The sequence below is a fragment of the Pteropus medius genome, unplaced genomic scaffold (assembly GCF_902729225.1).
Source record: "Pteropus medius unplaced genomic scaffold, Ma_sr-lr_union100, whole genome shotgun sequence".
Classification (NCBI taxonomy): domain Eukaryota; kingdom Metazoa; phylum Chordata; class Mammalia; order Chiroptera; family Pteropodidae; genus Pteropus; species Pteropus medius.
Genome location: NW_024349800.1, coordinates 37,188,020 through 37,205,736, shown reverse-complemented (window position 1 = coordinate 37,205,736; position 17,717 = coordinate 37,188,020). Strand labels below are relative to the sequence as shown.

General features: G+C 55.2%; 2 protein-coding genes across 4 annotated transcripts; one reads left to right on the top strand and one right to left on the bottom strand.

Annotated features, from left to right (window-relative positions):
• Positions 1-639: 639 nt before the first annotated feature.
• LOC120621696 (uncharacterized) lies at positions 640-12,464 on the bottom strand. Of its 2 annotated transcripts, none has more exons than XR_005658248.1 (4): positions 12,336-12,464; positions 9,548-10,789; positions 6,165-6,323; positions 640-829 (listed from the first exon to the last, which is right to left on the bottom strand). XR_005658248.1 is itself a non-coding variant. In XM_039887269.1 (4 exons), the coding sequence occupies exons 2-4, from the start codon at positions 9,937-9,939 to the stop codon at positions 672-674; spliced, it is 618 nt and encodes a 205-aa protein (XP_039743203.1). In that variant the 5' UTR covers positions 9,940-10,789; positions 12,336-12,464; the 3' UTR covers positions 640-671. The 2 variants fall into 2 exon arrangements, 1 of the variants encoding a protein (XP_039743203.1); XM_039887269.1 differs by having other exon boundaries at positions 6,165-6,232.
• Positions 12,465-12,509: 45 nt separating this feature from the next.
• Positions 12,510-16,116, top strand: SIX3 (SIX homeobox 3). Of its 2 annotated transcripts, none has more exons than XM_039887267.1 (3): positions 12,510-13,528; positions 15,370-15,529; positions 15,902-16,116. In XM_039887267.1, exons 1-3 carry the CDS (start codon positions 12,510-12,512, stop codon positions 15,989-15,991), a joined length of 1,269 nt encoding a protein of 422 aa, XP_039743201.1. In that variant the 3' UTR covers positions 15,992-16,116. The 2 variants fall into 2 exon arrangements, with proteins under 2 accessions (XP_039743201.1, XP_039743200.1); XM_039887266.1 differs by having other exon boundaries at positions 15,370-15,556.
• The last annotated feature ends 1,601 nt before the right edge of the window (positions 16,117-17,717 follow it).

Below are 17,717 nucleotides of genomic sequence, written 5' to 3'. Positions count from 1 at the left end.
CAGGAAAAATAAACAGGGTCGGAGCGGAGGCTTGGGGTGGGAGCCAGCCGAAGGGTGGAAGGAAGTGCGCAGTGTGGCCAGAGCGGCGAACAAAGCCCTTTCGGGAGCCCCATCGCCTCGCGGTGACCCCGGGTCCGTCACGCTGAGCCGTGGAGCCCCGGACCCTCGCCTCCGAGCAGGCCTCGGCGCTCGGCGGGCGCACGCCAGGGCTCCGGGCCTCCGCCACCCGAGCCCGGGTTCTCCTTGTGCCTCGCAGGCCGAGCCCGAGGCCCGCCCTGAAGGCGCGAAGGACAGACAGCTCGCCTGGTAGTTAAACCTCACACCATCAGCAAAGCCAAAAGAGCGAGGCCGAGGGGCGACTCCATGCTGATGTCGTTGGTCAGGAAACCGGGTGATGCCAGGGCGCGCTGAAGCCACAGCTCTGCCAGCGGCCCCAGAAGGGCGGAGTGGGCTCCCAAGTAGACGAAAGTGGGCGACCAACTTTGCCGCGACTCCTGCTTGGAATGCAAGGGCCCCGGCTGAGGAGGCGGCGGGAGGGGACTGTTGCAAACAGCTGTTCCTCATACATATTTCATTACACAATCAGATAATGCGTCCCACCACCTTCTCAATTATTCACAGATAAACATTTTCAAGACGTTTTGACATCTGTCTTAGTGCCTGCTATTAATTTAGTAATCACTGTAGTTAAAAATGTATGGGATTTTTGCCGTCGGAGCACCTCCTCTCCGGCGCGCGGGCCCACTGTTGGACTGTGGCTGGAAGTCTGGGCCCTCCAAAGGGGCGAAGACACCTTTGGAGATGACACGGCCTCTCCAGCGCATTGACACTGTTAATGGAAGGGATTAAAAGAGGTATAAGGTGTATCTGGTTATTTTATTTTATTGTTGGTGATCGTTGTTCCCTTCCCCACCCGCAACATCCCCCTCCTTTCCCGCCGCAGTCCTGGACTGGACAACATTGTCAGCCCTTTGCCCTGTGCAGCGGAAATGGTTAGCCTTTATCTAGATGGCGGGTTTCTGCTCAGGAAGACTCGAGCAACTCTACTTGGCTCATTTGGGGCAGAGAGAGAGAGAGAGAGAGAGAGAGAGAAACACTCACAGAATCACTAAGAATGCCTCACAACAAAAAAAAACTAACAACACAGTGGGCCCCACTCAAAAGGTCACAAACCTCCCCGGTTTTGCCCTGAGCTGTGTGGCTCAGGCAGAGATGACAAGGGCATTTAGGAAACACAGAAAAAAAAAATTCGTTCCATTATCAGGGTGATCACTTCATAAGTTATATAAATGTTTAATCACTATGTTGTACACCTGAAATTAATATAATGTATATCAACTGTAATTGAAAAAATAAAATAAATAAAATTTGCTCCAGTAATTCTACAAGGGGCATTTGGGACTATGATAAAAGGAGTTACTTTTCTGCTTGAGTGATAAATGTTGCACTCGGCTTAGCTATGTACACGCAGTGTTATAAATCAGACAAGCAGAGTTTGAAGAATCTCGTGGAATTGGTAAGTATCATAACAGCAAATGTCTCCAACTCTTAAATGCCGATTGTTAATTATTATTAAAAAGGCTCTAAATAAACTACCCAAAGAGGGGAGAAACTCCCTTAAGGTAAAAGAGTTTACCTCTTTGTGTCCTAAATCTCAGCTCCAGGGAGTAGAAGTTATACTTTGGAGTGATGGTCTTTTTATTCATCTCTCTCTTTCTGTTGTAGTCTCCTCATGTGTCAGCAGGTGGACTCTTATTAAGGAATAAGGAAAAACAAACCCAAGGAAAGAAAAAGTCTTGGAAGAAACTGCTCCACCAAGAAAGATTAATCGACTCTAAATTGATTTTCACTCTTTATTGTTCAAAACAGTTACAAGAACAAACTCTTGCTAAAATTTCCAGGAATTAAGTGTATCTCTGGGGGAGGGGACATAGTGTTTGCCCCACAAAGGGAAGAAATTCTTCTCTACTCATACCCCACTCCTTCTCCATTTTTAGGGCAACTACGTATGCTTAAACATATCCTCCTGCTGTGCTTTCCAAATGGTTTGTCTCTTCTTCACAAGACAGACCTTCCTCTGCCCTTTGGAGGGTGGTCATCCGACTTGCTGGCCCAGAAAGTTCTCTTTTCTTTCCTTCTTTCTTTCTTTTCCCTTTCTTTTTTCTCTTTTTCTTTTCTTTTCTTTTCTTTTCTTTTCTTTTCTTTTCTTTTCCTTTCTTTCTTTCTTTCTTTCTTTCTTTCTTTCTTTCTTTCTTTCTTTCTTTCTTTCTTTTCTTTCTTTCTTTCTTTCTTTTCTTTTCTTTTCTTTTCTTTTCTTTTCTTTTCTTTTCTTTTCTTTTCTTTCTTTTCTTTCTTTCTTTTCTTTTTCTAAAAGATTCTTCCCAAACTTACCCTCTGCTTTCAGAGAGAGAGAGTGGAAGGAAGGACACCATTGTTCCAGTGTTCCTGCTTCTTCCACAGGAAAACCATGATGGCTACTATATGGAAAGGTTCACTGGGACAAGGCAGTCAAGCAGAGCTGAAACTACCAACAAGCCTATGCACTTCTTAGGCCTTTGAAGGAGAGCCACTCTGAGAATCCATCCCTCTTGCAACTCTCCAGTTTGGCAGGGACAGTGAGCTCTGCCTGAGATCTGAGAATAGGGGGCGAGAACTTCCAATATCTCACAAAGAAAATTAGCTTAATAAACCAAATAATTTAGTTTGCTTTGGAATGTTCTTTTGCAGATTATTTGCTATATAGGGGATTGAGATGGAAGCGAGGGCAGGGTGGTGTGGAGCTGAGCTAAAGTTCTTTTTGAAGACTAAATTTAGGATAAGAGGAGTGAAAGGGGCAAAATAAGGGCGCTCCCGCTTCTCTCACCCTTAATTAGAGCTGAACCCTCCCATGAGGATTTAGGAATCTCACAACATGGAGTGAGGGACATGTACGCTCACCACCCCATCTCCCTCAGAACGCAATCTCCTAATAATAACAAATAATCCCCGTCAAATAAATCTTTCCTGGATTGCCCTTTTCTGGGCGTCTCCAGCCCAGCTAAGAGGAAGGTGAAAGGACCGGCTTTGGGGTGAATGAGGTGTTCTTTCTAGTCTCCAGGACTTGACTTGAAATCTTTCAGCCAGTCGGCTCAATAAAGTTTCCCCCTCAGCATCCAACGTGCCTCTAGCAGGAAACCCTGGCCTGGCAGCCTGCATCCTCGCTCCGCCCGCTCTCCCTGTGTGTGGCTCTCTGTACATCTGCGGGTGTGGCTGGGGTCATTCCGCACAGGCACCGCGGCTTTTGTCTGCATCTGGACGAGTGGGTGTGCACCTTTGCATTCGAATAATTCTGTCCGGACACTTCTTTTTTTCCCCTTAAATTCTGCTTTCAGTGTTCTAATTCTCCCGTGTGTGTTTCTGTACAATTGCATGTACGTTCCGTGTTTAGTCAGGTGACAACTTAAGCCTGAGCTCGGACTCGTGTGACCTCCTGGGTCTGCATTCGGAGGAAGAGATGTGTAAGTGCAATCTCAGTGCGAAGTTAACAAGGTTTCCGGACCCCAAGGATCTCTAGGCCTCTCTTACACCTTCGTCTGCCCAACTTCTTAACCTTCAGGAAGGAGAGAGACCCTGAGAAGATCCTACGCCTCGCTCCCTTCCGGAAGGGTCGGATCTTCCTCTGGGACCTCTCCTAGTGGATTTCGGCCTGGCAGAACAAGCCCAAATGGGGGAGAGGGAAGTCGCGAAGTCTCCTCCAGGCTCGCGACCGCACCCCACCACTCCGAGCAGCGTGCGCCCCTGGAAGCCTGGGAAAGGTGCAGGACCTTACTAAGGAGGTCATGGCGCCTCCGGGCAAGTGATAAGCGTGTTTGAGGGCGAAACTCTCCTCCTCGGATTCCCCAGAGCAGCGGAATTTGTAACTGGGAACTAACCTGGGCCCGCCCCCTCGGCCCCTCCTCCCGCCCCACCTCGGCGTGTTGAGCTCATCTGGCTGCTGGAGCGCGCGTCCGGGCCACCCTCAAGCACCCTGGGGCCACACCATCCCTTAGAGCCCTTGGAGTGGCCTAGGGACCTGGAGCGGGAAGGAGGAATACCAAGAATGTTGGCCAAGATCATCCAAAAAGGGCCACGGTGTATCTGTTCGCCGGAAGCCGCCTAGCTGCCCTGTAGCCTCCGGGACCCGCAGGAGCACCAACCTCCAGCGCGCGAGGGTGCGGGTGGGGTGTGCACGTGCTCGCGTGAGGCTGGAAAAGGTTCTCGGAAGGATCGTGCGGAGACTTGCGAGTTCCTGGAATCCTGTAGAAGTGTTTTCTCCAAGCGTGAGAGAGAAAGATGCGGACTTGCAGCTAACTTCAGGTCAGTTTGTTCGTAAAAGGCCATTGTCAGTCCGTTGGGGGGTGGGTCTGTCTCTCCTGTGCATTCGCACTATGTGAGGCCACCTCTCCCCCACCCTCCATGCAGCCTCCCAGGACCCGACAAGGGCCAAGGCCCTCAGTGGAGTGAGGCCCTTGATGTGCGCCCCGGTGTTCTGATCCTAAGCCCAAGCTGCCCAGGTGTCCACTCAGGGTCAAGCTGGAAAACCTACGTGGGAAAAGGGGACTCGAAGAGCTATCTCACACTCAATGCAGGGTGAAGCCCCAACCTCTGAGCCTTGTACCCACAGACCTGGCATCTCAAGGCCGACCCGCCGGGTATCGGGATTGGCGGCGGCGGAGGAGGGAGGGATGGTGGAGTTGAGTTGGTACAGGGTGGAGGTGGAGATGGAAAGAAGGAGGAAAAAGAAACAGGGCTGGGTGGGCATGAGGGGTGGAGACAGAGTCGGGTCAGCCTCGGATAGCGCCGGCTTTAGGCCGGCTTTGAGGAGGTGCGTCGGGCTGCGCCGTTACCACCCCCCACCGGAAAATAAAGCTAATGATGTAGTAATTTGAGGGGGGTGGGGGTGAGGGGCTGGGCGACTGTAGAGAAGGCGAATGGGGAATGCACGCCCCAAGAGCGAAGGCAAACAGCTGTGGAGGCGCTGCCCGAGGCTCAGGCTTCCCAACAGGTTAGCTAGACGAGAATCCACTAGGCATTTCGCAGGAAAGGGGGGGTGGGGAAGAGACTGAGTGAGACGAGGAGAGAGCCTCACAGGAAAACAGAGGGAGGGAGGGAAAGAGAGATAGCGAGAGCGCGCGCCGCGCGGTTTAAAAGGAGACACTTACACTTCCTAATGAATATTTATCTGCCGCTGCTTCCAGCTCCCGGCTTCCCTTACCTTTCTGCAGGTAAGATCCTCCCCGTGCCCCAACCCTGGGGGCCCTCCCAGCTCCCCTATTCATTCTCTGGGCAACGGTTGCCGGGCGGAAGGGCTCTAGGCAGCCGGGGGAGGCGAGAGGGAGCAGGAGGGCGGCTCCGCTCCCGCTCGGTTTGGGCGCGGGGGCTTGCGACCCCGCACTGCCCAAGACCACGTGCGTGGGCTACCTGTGTGGGGTGGGTGTGAGTTCATAAGTGTGTGTGTGTGTGTGTGTGTGTGAGAGAGAGAGAGAGAGAGAGAGAGAGAGAGAGAGAGAGAGCGCCCGCGAGCAAGCGCGCCTATTTCTTGCGCGCTCTGAGGACGTTTTCCGACTTTTCACTCGGACGCCTGGGATTTCTTGCTTTTATCTTTCTCTGCTTATCCCTCCTTCCTCCTCTCGCCCCCTCCACCTCCCCAGCCCTATCCCCAGCCCCGGTTGCTGCGACGCTCTTCTGCGGGCTATTGTACAGCTGATACCGGCTCCGGGAGCTGGATCCCGGGTCTCTTATAAAAGAGGGTGTATATCGGGTTTCTGTGACAAACCCCCACGAAAGGCAGCCTGGCCGCAGGGTCCCCCGCTCCCTGCCAGCGACTCTCCCCCTCCCCCCACACACCTTGGGATGCCAGTGCCCACAACCGAGCTAAGGGGGATCGGAACGCGGGGGTACTGGGTGGAGATTCGCGGCGACCGCGGGCCAGCCGTCCTGCGCTGAAGCTAGGAGCCCGAGGACACCCAGGAAGAGGGCACCGCTCACCCGCACCCTCCCCCCCGCCACCCGAACTTCCTCCTCCCGCCTTCGCGCGCAGGAGGAGCACAGGGAATTCGGGACGGCCAGGGGGAAAACTGGGAGGGGAAAGAAAAGGGGGCCGGGGAGGGGCTGACGATATAACCAGAATTCTTAAATGGACTTACCCGGCCACCTGTTGAGACTCCATTTGGGGTCGGCCGGTTCTGGAGCTGAGCGAGGTGGACAAACAATACTAAAAGTCGAAGTTGGAAAAAGAAAATTCTTTCTCTGGCCATGCCCAGCGTGATCCATCGAGCTCGCAGCTCTGCATTAGGGTCAGGCAACTGTAGAGCCAAAAGCAACTTTGCCAGGTCCCCAGACACTCCAACGCCTCCCTAAACTCACGCCTCCTCGGCTCGGAGGCCGGGGGCTGGGAGTTCGCAGACTCGGCGCTCAGGGCCCAGAACAGGCAGTTCAGCTTAAGCCGGGGCAGGCTTTCTAAGCTCTGCTCAGAAGTCAAGAGCAGCAGTGCTGCCGCCTCCGTGCGGCCTTTCAAGACGCGGTCGCTCCTTATTCTTGTGCCTCGGCCTCTCTGGTCGCCCCCGGACAAAGCCCCCAGAGCCCGGCCGCTCCCTTCCCTCTAAATCCCCTTCGGGTCAATGCGCTACCAGCACCAGGCCGCGCGCTTCTCCTGCCAGCCGTGTGGCTCTTAAAGAGCCGCACCCCCCACCCCCCGCCCTGCGCGCTCCCCCGACCCCCGCCTCCCGCCCTTCTCCTCTGGATCCAGCCCCCGGCCCCTGCTGCCCGGACTGCTAGCCCCCTCCCCTTGCCTCCTCCCCTGAGCAGTTGGTAGGCCTGGCCTTGGGGCCACAGAGCTGAGTTTTATCCTCCTCCTCAGGCCCTCTTTCTCTCCAGCAGCTTCCACCCCTCTCTTGTCCGCTTTTACCTTTGCCCTTTATGTGAAGTAAGGCCCAGCACAGAGATGGGCCCTAAAAACCATCAGTTTGGGCTTGAATTAGGGGGTCTGTGGAATGGTAAATGGGGTGAGGCATGCCAGTTGAGCTGGGGGAAAGAAAAAGAGGAGCAGACCAGATGAATTTAGAAGACACTGCTATTACAGGGGCCTACCAGGCCTTTTTGCAGAGGGTGAGGGCTGGTTAGGTGTCACTCATTTCTAGAGGTGGCTACTCTGGAATGGTGTCCTGAGGTTACTGACCTGGGCAGCCTGCTGTGTGTATGAGAGATTGTGGGGGGAGTGTCACCTACCTCCAGAAGGCCTAGAGTGTGACTCTGAGAGCAGCCTGCTTCCCAAGCCCAGTATATTAATCCCCCCAAAAGTAACTCTTAAAAGCCCAAGAACTGGGTGAGCAAAGAGGGAGCTTGAGCGATAATTGTCCAGAGAGGAAAGGAAGCCTACTCTTTCAGAGGTCCTTATATTTGCTGGCCAACCATGTCATCTGCCCCCACTGATTAAAGGGGAAATAGATGGCGGCTTTGGCCCCCCTTCCTTCCAGAAAGAGTCCTCTCTTCCTCTCCCTCAAGCCCGTTTTAATCCTAGTCTCTTTAGCAGCCAGTTGGTTCTGTAGCGTTTTCTTCAGGCTTCCTGAAGACTGGAAGCATGATTAAAGAGAGATCAGAGAGGGCATGGCTTTCATGGCGGGGTAGGCAGGGTAGGCTGTGGTACCTTGCCTTCCCTAGTGCCAGCTGTCATAACATTTGACTGTGTTTGGGTCTGTGGTTGGTGAGGACAATGATGATTTGAGAGACTGAACGTGCCCATCCTTTCTCAAATCCAAGCCCTAACACACCAGCTCTGACTATTATATGGGGATACCTGCAAAGAAGTAGTTAGCCTCCCGGGCAGTGGAGACCAAAGGAACTTGGTGAGGAAGGACGTTGGAAAGCCGACCCTCCCCTGGGCCATCCCAATATTAGTCCAGATGTATCTTTAAGGAACCGAGATGACTAATTGATTTGAAATTGGTCCTCTTGGGAGAAGTTGGCAGTGCACTCCCAGTGGACTACAATCCCAGTTCGGAAAATCCAACCCCCAACCTGTATGGATCCCATCCTCCTCGTATCCCACCTCTCTCTTGGGGCTGGACAGGGTTTGTGCCCACTGTCCTGGGCCTGGCAGTGGGGAGTGTGGGTTGCCCAAGACAGAGCTAAACTCCTCTTGTTTGAGGATGTGGGGGGGGGACGGAGGCGCCTACAGCGGGCGGTGGGGCTCATTAGGCAGAGCGGGGTGCCGAGAGGTGCGCGCCGCCAGCCCCGGAGGCCGCTTTTGAGCCGTCGGGGCGGCTTCATTAAGCGGCGCTAACAAGGCATACAAATGCCGGGCCCAGCAGCTTTCTTGCAGTGGCGGTGCCTTAGCAGGACGCCGGGCTAATGAGGGTCACTCAAAGGGGCTGATCAAATATTCAAATTTCCCCGCACGCCGGGAACTTTTATGTAGGGAGAAAGTTGAGGCAACTGAGCTGTGTTTACTGTGTCGGGCGACAATTGCTTGGAGCTCGGGTCCCCGGAGGCTAAGGCGGGGGCGGGGGCGCGGGGAGGGAGCAGTTGTTGTTGTTGTTGTTGTTTTTCATTCAAAGGAAAGTAATCGGGGTCCTTCAAGGGCTTCGCGGCCTCCCCGACTGCGTGCTGCGCTCGTCTGCGCCCTCCTCGGCCGCCAGCGCCAAGCGCCTCAGTTTGCAGCTGGCGGGGAGGCCCCAGACCGCTGGCCACTGGTTCTGCCCCCGCCTCCGGTCTTCCTGAGGGCGGGAAGAGGTGTTTCCCCTCAGGACAAATCGGCCTTGGGGAGTCGAGCAGGCCGAGTAGGTGCAGCTGCACCAACCCTCGGGTGCTCCTCTCTCGGAGGCTCACGGATACTTTTTGGCTTTCCTGATAACTCTAAATAAGGAGTAGAGGGTCTCTCAAGCACTTCTCCTGGTGGAGTTGTGAATGCTGGCGTTGGGACTGACATTTGTAAATAAATGCCCAGTAGGTCCTGGTGGAGAAAGACACTCTCCAGCCCCAAAGCCCTTTCTCCTAGCACCATCTGTACACTGTCCTTCAAGTCGCCTGGGCCAGAATTGAGCAGAGATGATGGTGGCAATTTTGTGACCTCGGCCCGCATAGGCGCCAAGTCCCAGATCTCGGAATCAGAGCAGCCAGAGGGCAGGGGAGACCTAGAAGCCCCTTGGGTTGACCTATTTATTCTAATCTTCCTTCCGTCTCTGAGAGATTCAGGGCCCAGACGCCCCCCAGGTTCATCTCCCGGCCCTCACGCTGGCCAACCCCTTGGGTCTGCAGAGCAACGGAGAAAGTGGCCTGGGCCCGGGACACCGAGATCCTTATGCTTCTAAACCCTCCCCAACGTCCAGCGCCTAGGAATTTAGGAGAGGATGATGCCCCGGTGCTTCGCACTCGCCCCCACCCTCGCCCCGCCTCCGCACACGGGTCAGCACTCCTAGACCAAGACCCTGCCGAGCCTGCGCTCCCAGCTCTGCCGGGAGCCAGTCCAGCCATCCGCGCGGAGGACCGGCCGCCCCGCCTCCCTCCACAGCTCTCAGGACTTTCAACTCACGGGGTCCGGACGGCGGGCGTAGTGCTTTGGACCAGAGCGGAGCGGCGCTGGCGGCAGCGGGACCGCGAGGTGGGCTCGATGCGTTCAGTGGGCGGCGCGGAGCTGGGCTCTGCGGGGAGGCTGACAGCCTCAGCTGCCCGCCCGCCTCGCCGCGCCAGGCCCTGTCCCGGCTCACAAAGCTGCGCGCCTTGCCGCCGTCCTCCATCCGGCGTTGCACTCCCTAGCCTCGGCCACCACCCGAGCAGACGGGGTGCAGCGGGTCGGCTGGCGCCCCGGCCGAGGTTGGGACAGGGGGTATTGCCGAGCTGAGTCTCAGCCCTCCTTGCCTCAATGGCGATGATTTTCGATTTCAGCGCTTTCGGCAGAGCCCGCGGCACCTGCCCAGCCTCCATCCGGGGCGGGCAGCGCAGCGGCGGGGAGAGGCCCTGTCGCCCCCACCCGGAGGCGGGGGTTGCGGGGACGGGGAGGGGACTGGCTGGGATCACCCGCCCGCCTGGCGCCCGGGTCCTCGGCTCCAGGGGATGCAGTTTCGGGGTCACGAGCTGCTTTCAAAAAGTTGAACACAATATTCAGAAACCCACCCGTAGGAATTCTCCCCCCACACGCGGCACAATACCCACTCCCCTCCCCTTTTTCATTCCTTCCTTCCCTGCTTCCTCCTCCTGCCCCTTCCCCCTCCCACTCCTCAGTTTATAATCCTTCCCCTACGAGAGAAAGGGATCGGGAAGAAAAGATGAAGTGTCTGTTTTTGTGTCCCAACCTTAGGGTTCTTTCTGGGCCCGAAGTGAACGACTGTCAGAGCTTCTCTGCCGAGCCGAAAATGACCTACCGAGATTTTGATATATGGATGGGAGAGATCACCCCAAGTGGGGCTTCGCGGGTCTTTCCTTTGGGCGAATATTTTCCTGCCTCAGTCAGCGGGTTTAAGACCAGCGACCCTCGGCTACCTTGGGCTGAGTAGGCGGGTTATCTGTCCCCTCGCCCTGCCCAAAGCTTCCCTGCAGCTATGGAGCCTCCTACGCAGCTTGAGCTTGTCTGCCCAGGAGGCCTGGCGCTGCTGGAGTCAAGGCCTAAGAAGGGCCCGAGCTCGGGGGTTAGGGTCTCAGACACTCGCAGCCCCAGTCACGTTAGGTTTCCCATTTAAATTCTCTCTCATTCTTTCTCTCCTCTCTCATTGAGATCTCCAAAGTGGTGTGGACGCGGCGCCTCGCCCTCAGATCTGCATCGGAATGTAGAAAAGATCTTTAAAAAAAAAAAAAAAGTTTTGAATTCCTCAATGATTTTTCTTCTGGAAAGGCAGCTTAGGATAATTATTTCAGCTTTATTGAGGGCAGATTAGTTGAAGTCTGGACGCTGCGTTTCAATACACGTTGTACACGGGCCGACAATGTGGGCATTGTTGGCTACTGTGTGTGAACTCATTCAAAATATACACTTTTTAACACCAAACCGAGTCCTGTCTAAATATACACAGTGCTCAGGGGAAAGACGTCTCTGACCCCGACAAATCTGCGTAAATCACACTTCCATAGTTACAGAAGCCTCACAAAGGCAGGCCCGGCTCAAGATGCTGATTACATCTTCTTAAAAGCGACATACCTTAGAATAAATACTCATGCTGGGCCTGGGGGCTGCAGTGGCCAGAGGGAGGGAGGGTCCTCTCCATTCTGTGGGTCTTTGGAGGTCTGTTTTGGGCTTGTGATGTTACTTTTCTTCGAGAAATTTGACAGTTTTCTTATTTTTTCTTTATGGTATGAGCAAACAAGTAATTTTCAGGCCTATCCAGTTCTTTGGGGGCAGCCTCCAACATTTGAGTGCCCTTCTGGGGTGTGTAGGCAGGCCCAGTGCCTCTTGGGTGGGTTATCAAGTATTGGGGAGGGGGTTCAGAGGGCTCATGGACTTGGCAGCTTTGAAACCTCCTCCATAGCTCTTAGGGGAAGCAGCTGAAGTCTGAGGACAAAGAGGCAGGTTGCTTTTTAAGATGGAAAGAAGTGTCCTGTTATTTCTACTGCTGTTTTAAAATGCAGGGCAATATGAGAAATCAAGGCTTATTGACTGGGGACAGATAGAGAGAAGCTGGATCCAATGCAGAGGAAGTTGGTGGTAAATGTGGCGGATGGTGGCTGAAGGGGGAGGCCAAAGTGGCTTGGTCTCAGGCACCAGATACCCCCTAAAATCCAAGATCTCTGGGTGCAGCAGCTTGCTAGACTGGGGTCGGCTGGCGGTGGGCCCCATGATCTCATCTCTCTTTTCTTCCTCGCCACTATTAGTGCTCATATAGGCAGAAAGAGGCTGCCCGACGTGCACACCATGTGCAAACCGTGCCCTCTGGGCCGGCCCTCCGCCTGTCTTTGCAGGCTGGCCCTTGGCCTTCATGCAGCATGGGTAGCCCCTCACCTCCCAACAAAATCCCCCCTTTAATTGCTCATCCCATTCAACAACTCCATACCCATGGCTTTTTGAATTTCTGGATCAACTTCTTTGAGGAAGAGGGAAAAGGGGAATTCAGACAGCGAGGAAAGGAGAGAGATAGAGAGAGGTGGGGGGAGTGCCGAGATTAAGAGTTGCAAAGATTTTAAAAAATTCTCTTTCTCTCCCCCTTCTCTCTCTTCTCCTCTCCCCCTCCTCCCCCCCCCCCCACTCAAGCTAAGTGGTAAAATCGTCCTTACGTTCTCGGTATTGATTGGCAGGGCTGACAGTGATTGGCAGCGGTTGCCGTGGCAACGCCACAACGACACGTAGCAGACCAATAGAAAAGCGAAACAAAATGTTTCAATGCTGCACTCACTGTGGATTTAGGGGAGATATTATGAGGCTGTTGTCATTAGGGCGATTGCTGTGGAATCGCTGAATCTTGACTCGGCGGTGGTTGGCTCTCGCTCTGCTCTAGCTCTCCCTCTCCCTCTGTCTCGGGTTCGCTCTCTGCGCGCGCGCACCGGGCCGCTCTCCTTCCTCCCTCTCTATGTGGCTGCGCGGGTGTGTGTGTGTGTGGATGTGTGTAGGGTGTGGGTGTCCCTTACGCCCTTCCTCCTCCCCCTCCTCCTCCTGCTCCCCCCTCCTTTCCTTCTCCTCCTCCCCTCTCCTCTCCCTCTCCTCCCCTGGTCCTCAGCCCTCTCCTCCTCTTCCTCCCCTCTCTCTTCCTCTCCCTGAATTTTCTCCTTTCCTCTCAGGTCAGTCCATGGTATTCCGCTCCCCCCTAGACCTCTATTCCTCCCACTTCTTGTTGCCAAACTTCGCCGATTCTCACCACCGCTCCCTACTTCTGGCGAGTAGCGGCGGCGGGACCGGTGCGGGAGGCGGCGGCGGCGCGGGCGGCGGCAGCGGGAACTGTGCGGGAGGCGGCGGTGCTGGCGGAGCAGGCGGCGGCGGCAGCGGCGGCGGCTCCAGGGCCCCCCCGGAAGAGTTGTCCATGTTCCAGCTGCCCACCCTCAACTTCTCGCCGGAGCAGGTGGCCAGCGTCTGCGAGACGCTGGAGGAGACGGGCGACATCGAGCGGCTGGGCCGCTTCCTCTGGTCGCTGCCGGTGGCCCCCGGGGCGTGCGAGGCCATCAACAAGCACGAGTCGATCCTGCGCGCGAGAGCCGTGGTCGCCTTCCACACGGGCAACTTCCGCGACCTCTATCACATCCTGGAGAACCACAAGTTCACCAAGGAGTCTCACGGCAAGCTGCAGGCCATGTGGCTCGAGGCGCACTACCAGGAGGCCGAGAAGCTGCGCGGCCGCCCGCTCGGCCCCGTGGACAAGTACCGCGTGCGCAAGAAGTTCCCGCTGCCGCGCACCATCTGGGACGGCGAGCAGAAGACGCATTGCTTCAAGGAGCGGACTCGGAGCCTGCTGCGGGAGTGGTACCTGCAGGACCCCTACCCCAACCCCAGCAAGAAACGCGAACTGGCTCAGGCCACCGGCCTCACTCCCACACAAGTAGGCAACTGGTTTAAGAACCGGAGGCAACGCGACCGCGCCGCGGCGGCCAAGAACAGGTCAGTGGTGGGGCCCGCGGCCTGGCTACGGTCTCCAGGACCTGGGACGGGGAGAGGGTTTGAAATGGAGGCGGGCGGGGCCGAGTACTAGCGGCTGCCGAGCGCGCGAGAAGTCACAACCCCCTGGCCAGTTGGAGAAAGTTTTTGCTTGCCCAGGCGTGCGGAAGAGGAGCGGGCTCTGGGTTTACTGATTTCTTTGCCTCAGAGAGGCTTTTGTCAGTGTGGAGAGTGTATGTGTGAGGTCCTAAGTGTCCACAGCCCTTGGTCCCCGCCCCTGGGAGCCTTAGCCCTGCGATGCACCCCAGCCTGCCTCTTTAGCTGGGTCCCCGGCTCAGTGGTCCTCAGGAGCTTACTGACAGGGAAGGAAGGAAAGAAAATGCTCCTTGCCATCTGCTTCTTATTTCCATGCATTGCACAAACTGGGGGAAGAATCCACGAAAGGCAGAGAGGAAACTGAACCTAGGTCCCCACCACAAAGGGAAAAGGCTAATAGCCACCATGCAATGGGCCTCCTTCCCAAAGCATTGCCATGTTGTCTGACCAGGAGTAGGGAGGGGATGTGGGTGTGTGTGTGTGTGTGTGTGTGTGTGTGTGTGTGTGTGTGTGTGTTAGCCCTCCTGCCCTAGGCAAGGAACATCCTTTTGGTCCCCTAAATTGGGAAATGGGCAGGAGCAGCCTTGCTGCCGGCAAGCTGACCACAGAGTCACAAAGTTGTCCTGGGCTAGACCCGTCAGCAGAGCTGGGCCTGGGGAAAGTAGGGAGAAAAATAACAAGAGGGTAAGATAGGGAAAGGAGAAAGGAGCAGGGATGAAGAGGGAAGAGAGGAAGTTGGGCGAAAGCCCTGAAAAGAAGCCTATATCCCTACCCAGCCCGGATAGGCACTGAGCCTGGTGTACAGCTGGAAGCAGGGCCCCCGCTGCTGACAGCTGCCTGACTGGGGGCTGGATGTGAGTTCCTGGAGTGAGTGAGTGTGTTCCGGTTTAGGGGGCCCAGGCCTGAGCCTTCAGTGCTCTCACCTGCCTTTAGAGGCAACTTTTCGCTGGACGTGGGGAGAGCCCAGAGCCAGGGGAAGGCCTCCTTGTGGAGAGAACTCAGGGACACTAGGTTCAGGCAGCTCCTGCTTGGCCCGAGAAAGAGAGGGCCGGAGACTGCTCTGCGCGGTCTCCCTGCCTTCTCCTTTCCCCCTTTCTCTCTACCTCGTCTTTCCCCACTTTTCTGCCCCAGCTTCTGCGTTTTCCCTTCCCCGGCTCCTGCGCTCTGCGCAGGGATCCCGAGAGCAAAGCCAGCCGATCCTACCCGGAGAGGCGGCGGGTGAGCGGCCCGCAGCACCGGGAATGTATTGGGGGGAGCTGGGGGCTAGAAGCTCTACCACAACCTGACCGCTTTGGGGCTAGCCGGCTCAGTCTGAAGTGTACCAGGGGCTGGGCGGAAGAAACAGCCTGGCTGCCTCCTCCCCGACTTCTGCTCCTTCAGGACTCGTCGTCTTTCCCTGCGTGACCCCACACTCCCCCGGTGGCCGGCCTCGGGTTCTACTTCTCCGAGGCCGGCCGGGATCTGGGAAGACTTGAGAAGCTCGAGGGAGCCCCAAGGAGGGCAGACGAGAGCCAAGACCCGCGCTGGGGAGGCTCTGGGGTGCTCAAGGAGCAGCCAGATGCTTGGAGGAAAAGATGAGCACAGAGAGCTGAGCGGGCGCGGGGCGGGGGGGATCGGTGGCGAAAGGGGCAGAATGAGAGCACCGGCGGTGGGCAGGCCCGGCAGGCGCGGGCCCGCGGAGGCAGCTTGGCGGAGCCCGGTGGCGCGGCCGCTGTGTCAGGGCAGGCGCCGCTCTCTGTCTCCCGCAGGCTCCAGCACCAGGCCATCGGCCCAAGCGGAATGCGCTCGCTGGCCGAGCCCGGCTGCCCCACGCACGGCTCGGCAGAGTCACCGTCCACGGCGGCCAGCCCCACCACCAGTGTGTCCAGCCTGACGGAGCGCGCAGACACCGGCACCTCCATCCTCTCGGTAACCTCCAGCGACTCGGAATGTGATGTATGGATGTCACCTCCAAGGCCGCCCCTCCCCTCCCCCTCCCCCTCCCTCCCCTCACTCCCTCCCTTCTCCTCCTCTTCTCCCTTTTCCTCCCTCTCTCCATCCTCAGAACAAACCGAAATCAGGATACACAATCTCCATACACACACAAATACACACACGCTCCCACCCCAGCCAAAAATATATAAAAACCAAGAAAAATAAATTTAACGCAAACCATCAACAACCCCTAACCACCACCTACCACTGCGGCCACCCCAAAGGACCGGGACGCCAACAGACAGTCACAAAGGCTGATGTTTCGGGCAGAAAACATAAAAGAGGTGACAATTGTATACTTTCTAGGACAAGCACGGCTTCTCCTTTCGGTTCCCACGGACCCGGCACCCCACCTGCATGACGATTTATTTGTATCTGGGAAAATATTCTCTCTAGTTTAAAACGATTTTAAAAGAGTCGACTATACAAAAACCGACCACCACCACGATGACAAGACAACAAAAGCAAAACAGACAAAAAGAGGAAAAAAAATAAAAACGCCATCCTGTTTTGAATTCTATGAAAAAGAACTCCTGGAGAGGGAAATAGCAAATGTTTCTCGCCTTTTGTTGCTCTCTCTCTTTTTTCCTCTCTCTTTCTCTCTCTCGCTCTTTCTCTCTCGCTTGCTCTTTCTTTCTCTGTTTTTAAGTCCAAGTATTGGTCAAACAAAATGCAATCTTCTGTTTTTTGTTCAGCAGACAATCATTTTCTTCGTAAGCACCTTCTTCTCTCCACTCTGTCACTGCCTGTGTGGGTACTGGTTATAAATGTGGAAAAAGAATAGTTATGACTGTAACAGATTTTTATTTTTATTTCAAAATTTTATATGAATTATGTATATCTTAATGATCGGTCATTTTCCCAGTTTGTAATATATGTGTAGAAATTGCCTGTATATGATATTGCTTTTTCTCCTCTCCCTTTCTTTCTTTCTCTCTTCCCTCCCCGCTCACCTGTCTCTTTCCTTTTTTGGGATCCCCTCCCATTTGGTGTTCCTGGCGTCCACTGGGCAGTCAAGGCGTGCGTGGCAGGCTGGGCTGGGAAGAGGGACCCCCGTCGCTAGCGAAAGTGGAGAGTGAGACTGTAGTATTCTTATGCAAAAGCTATTTCAAGTATTTCTTAGCTGCTTTGGAGATATCTCTCACTCCCCATAGGGCGCTTTTACTGTTATCTTAACTGCGTGTTTATCTATATGTAAAAACTTTCTAAAGCAAATACAGTATTCTCCATTTTCTTATCACTCCCCGAGACTGGTGTTTTTGTCCGCCCCTGTGCTGAAGCTCCGGGATGCGTCGGCCCAATCTTCCTTCCACTCCAGCGACGCAGCCAGAGCTGGAGCAGAATTTTCAGGCTAGGTCTGAGCTTTTTTCCTGGAGGAGGGAGATGGGGAATGGGAATGGGCTCTTCAGAAAAGAACCAAAGCCAAATCCTGAGTGAAAAGGCAGAGAGGGCACAGAGGGAGGGGACTACAGCCAGTTTCTTCAGCAGGAACTGCCAGGCCACGATCTCCAGAAATCGTAGCCTGTCGTGGCCCTTATGGGTCATCGGGGGGAGTATTTGGATGTCTTTCGGTGCCGTTGCCTTTTTTTTGGGAAACACACAAGTGGCCAAATCAAACATCCACCAGAGTGGAACTGACAGGTTTTGTCTATTTCCTTTGGGGGGGGGGGGGTGAGGAGGCAACTGTAGCAAGTGGGAGGGTAGGGAGAGCAAGGTAGGAGTAGTTTGAGGAGGGTGGGGCCTAGAATCAGAATGAACACCCTTACAGACCGAGTGTGCGAGTGTGCGTCTGTGTGACTGGATGACTTGTTTTATGGATCTCGATCTGTATCCTTGAAATTTCTTCTGTCTTTTGGGATTTACTAGAGTCCCTCGAGTCCCTAAGATATTTCAGAGTCGATTTACACTTAAAAACAAAAACAAAAAAAAATCATCTCCTTTTGCTACCAGATTCCCGCCCCAGGCCTTCCCTCCCTGCGCAGAGCCCCCATAGTTTCCTGTGATGGCGTGGCTGGTGGAGCCTCCCGACACTCTGGGCCGGGCCAGGCCAGCTTGCGCCCGCCCGAGGAGGAGCCAAAGAGGTAATTTCAGAAAACTTGCCTTCACTTGAAAGTCTAATTTG